General features: G+C 45.1%; 1 protein-coding gene across 1 annotated transcript in view; it reads left to right on the top strand.

The window, feature by feature from the left end:
- LOC124013668 (collagen alpha-5(IV) chain-like) overlaps nt 1-2500 on the top strand; it is a 97933-nt gene that overhangs the window by 35417 nt on the left and 60016 nt on the right. The window contains 7 exon segments of the mRNA XM_046328042.1: nt 256-345; nt 463-507; nt 734-778; nt 1182-1244; nt 1448-1501; nt 1836-1862; nt 2156-2236. Coding sequence (XP_046183998.1) covers nt 256-345; nt 463-507; nt 734-778; nt 1182-1244; nt 1448-1501; nt 1836-1862; nt 2156-2236 — 405 coding nt within the window.

Here is a 2500-nt window from a genome sequence, read left to right as displayed (position 1 = left end):
TGTGTAATGTTCTACGTGTGATGTTCTACGTGTGATGTTCTATGTGTGATGTTCTACGTGTAATGTTCTATGTGTAATGTTCTATGTGTGATGCTCTACGTGTGATGTTCTACGTGTAATGTTACATGTGTAATGTTCTATGTGTGATGTTCTACGTGTAATGTTACATGTGTAATGTTCTACGTGTGATGTTCTACGTGTAACGTTCTACGTGTGATGTTCTATGCATGATGTTCCATGTTCTATGTTCCACAGGGCGAGAGGGGTTTCCCAGGGCTACAGGGTCAGCCAGGCGTACCAGGGTTCCCCGGACCTGAGGGGCCAATCGGAGGCAGGGGAGAGAAGGTAGGGGCTGCTTCATGGATCTTGTTGTGGGAGCAACATAACACCTGACTTTATCTGAGAACTTTAAAACGAATCCTTTTCTTCCCTCCTCTCCCCCTCTGTCTTCCTCTCTCTCAGGGTGGTGACGGACCTTCAGGGCCATCCGGTCCAAAAGGAATTAGGGTGAGTGACCCAAATTTATTAACTTGACAAAGTCCCACACTTCTCTGTAATATTTCCATTTTCAGTGTCCACCATCTTGGAGTGTAGTACTTCCCCCTGTCCATCAGAGGTCCTCGTTTCACTCCAACAAAACAGAAGCTCCATAGCTGTTTCTGAATTGAATGCCTCATTACACAAACTCATCCTAACTTATGTTGTTCATTTATCTTCCTCGTTATTCCCACAGGGACCTCCTGGACTGCCCGGGTTCCCAGGAACACCAGGAATTCCAGTAAGTTTCCAACCATTCCCAGTTCTCACGTATTGTAGAGTGCCCGTCTGCGTCCCCTCTGGTACAGAGATGAGTCCCAGTTATCCTCCATTCTCTGGCCGTGTCCAATTGCACACTTTCTCGCATGTATTTTTCTCCAGCCAAGAGAGGAAAAAATGTTTTGTCCCAGCCAATGCTTACACTAATCCCATGCTTTTAAATGAATGACGGGAAGTGTGCAAGTGCACACTTCTGGAAAACGGTGGAGAATTGAGATGTTGCCATGATGGAACGTATACTGAAATTTCTCTGGTTGTTTTTGACCCGGTCTGATATCCAGTATGGATTGTCACCATGGAGTCATGTGACCTCACTCCCTGTCTGATGTTTGACTTCCTGTTGTCCTCTGTGTGTTCTCTTCTAGGGTCTCCCAGGACAGGACGGTCCCCCGGGCCCAAGGGGAACTGCAGGCTGCAACGGGACCAAGGTAGGTTATTATGGTTACTACTGACTGACAGCCATACAACTCTGTCGAGTCCTGAGGAAACTCGGGTTCTCCTGAATCTGGACTGAAACTGGCCTAAGTGGTCATTCACACCTGGCCACTAGATGGCAGCATATTGGAAAAGTTAACCTATGGGCTGGAGGCTGTTGATGCGAAATGAAAGGGTGGATTCTGTCTCTTCTTAGGGTGAGAGAGGATTCCCTGGAAGTCCAGGATTCCCCGGACTGGAGGGCCGATCGGTGGGTCACACACACGCACACACTTCTCTGTCCTCTCATGCACCTACATCCACACCCCCTGTCCTCTTCAATGCTGCATATTACTGAATGTTTTACTGACTCCGCATATGTCTTTTTTGACTGTTCTTCGTATGATATTGTTTAACCTATTGGCGTGTCGTACTTGCCTCATGACAGGGCGTCGTTGTAAATAAGAATTCTTGTTCTTAACTGACTGAACCTGTATGAAATATAGATACACAGGTGCACCTTGTCATTTCTCTGCGTGGAAGCTTGGAAGAGGGAACTAAATGAGACTTTGAAATGTATTCATTATCTCTCTGCTCGTTTGCAGGGTCCACCTGGTCTGCCGGGACAAAAGGTTACTATACTTTTTAATCGTTAGATTGAAAGAAAAAAAAACACCTGTACATTGTTATCGTGAGATGAAAAAAAACACCTGTACATTGTTATCGTGAGATGAAAGAAAACACCTGTACATTGTTATCGTGAGATGAAAAAAAACACCTGTACATTGTTATCGTGAGATGAAAAAAAACACCTGTACATTCACCAGGCCTGTCTGTCTGTGGAGCTGTGCGAGTAGCTCTAGTTCTGTAGCTAGTACCTGTGTGATGTGTTCCCATCGAACCTCTTCCTGGTGTCCCTCTCCAGGGAGACCTAGGCGATGTCATCTCCAATGACCGCTTCGGACAGAAAGGAGGTGTAGGCCTACCAGGTTTGCCTGGAGTCCCCGTGAGTACTCTATATAGAACCATAGAACCACTTTGAACTTAATTGATTTCTTTTTTTTAAAGGGACATTTAAAAAAATACAAAATAAAAATCTGTAGATTTTGTCTAGCGATTTTTTTTCTCGTGAAATGGTAGTCTAATGTAATATATTGCTCATATTTGGATGATCAGAACCAATCAAATGGAATGGCAAATCATTATGAGAGATCCGTGGAGGCTGCTGAGGGGAGGACGGCTCCTAATAACATCTGGACCGGAACCAAAT

This window comes from Oncorhynchus gorbuscha, linkage group LG25 (genome assembly GCF_021184085.1).
Source record: "Oncorhynchus gorbuscha isolate QuinsamMale2020 ecotype Even-year linkage group LG25, OgorEven_v1.0, whole genome shotgun sequence".
NCBI lineage: Eukaryota > Metazoa > Chordata > Actinopteri > Salmoniformes > Salmonidae > Oncorhynchus > Oncorhynchus gorbuscha.
Note: the sequence above shows the minus strand (reverse complement) of the source record. Positions and strands in the feature narration are given on the sequence as shown.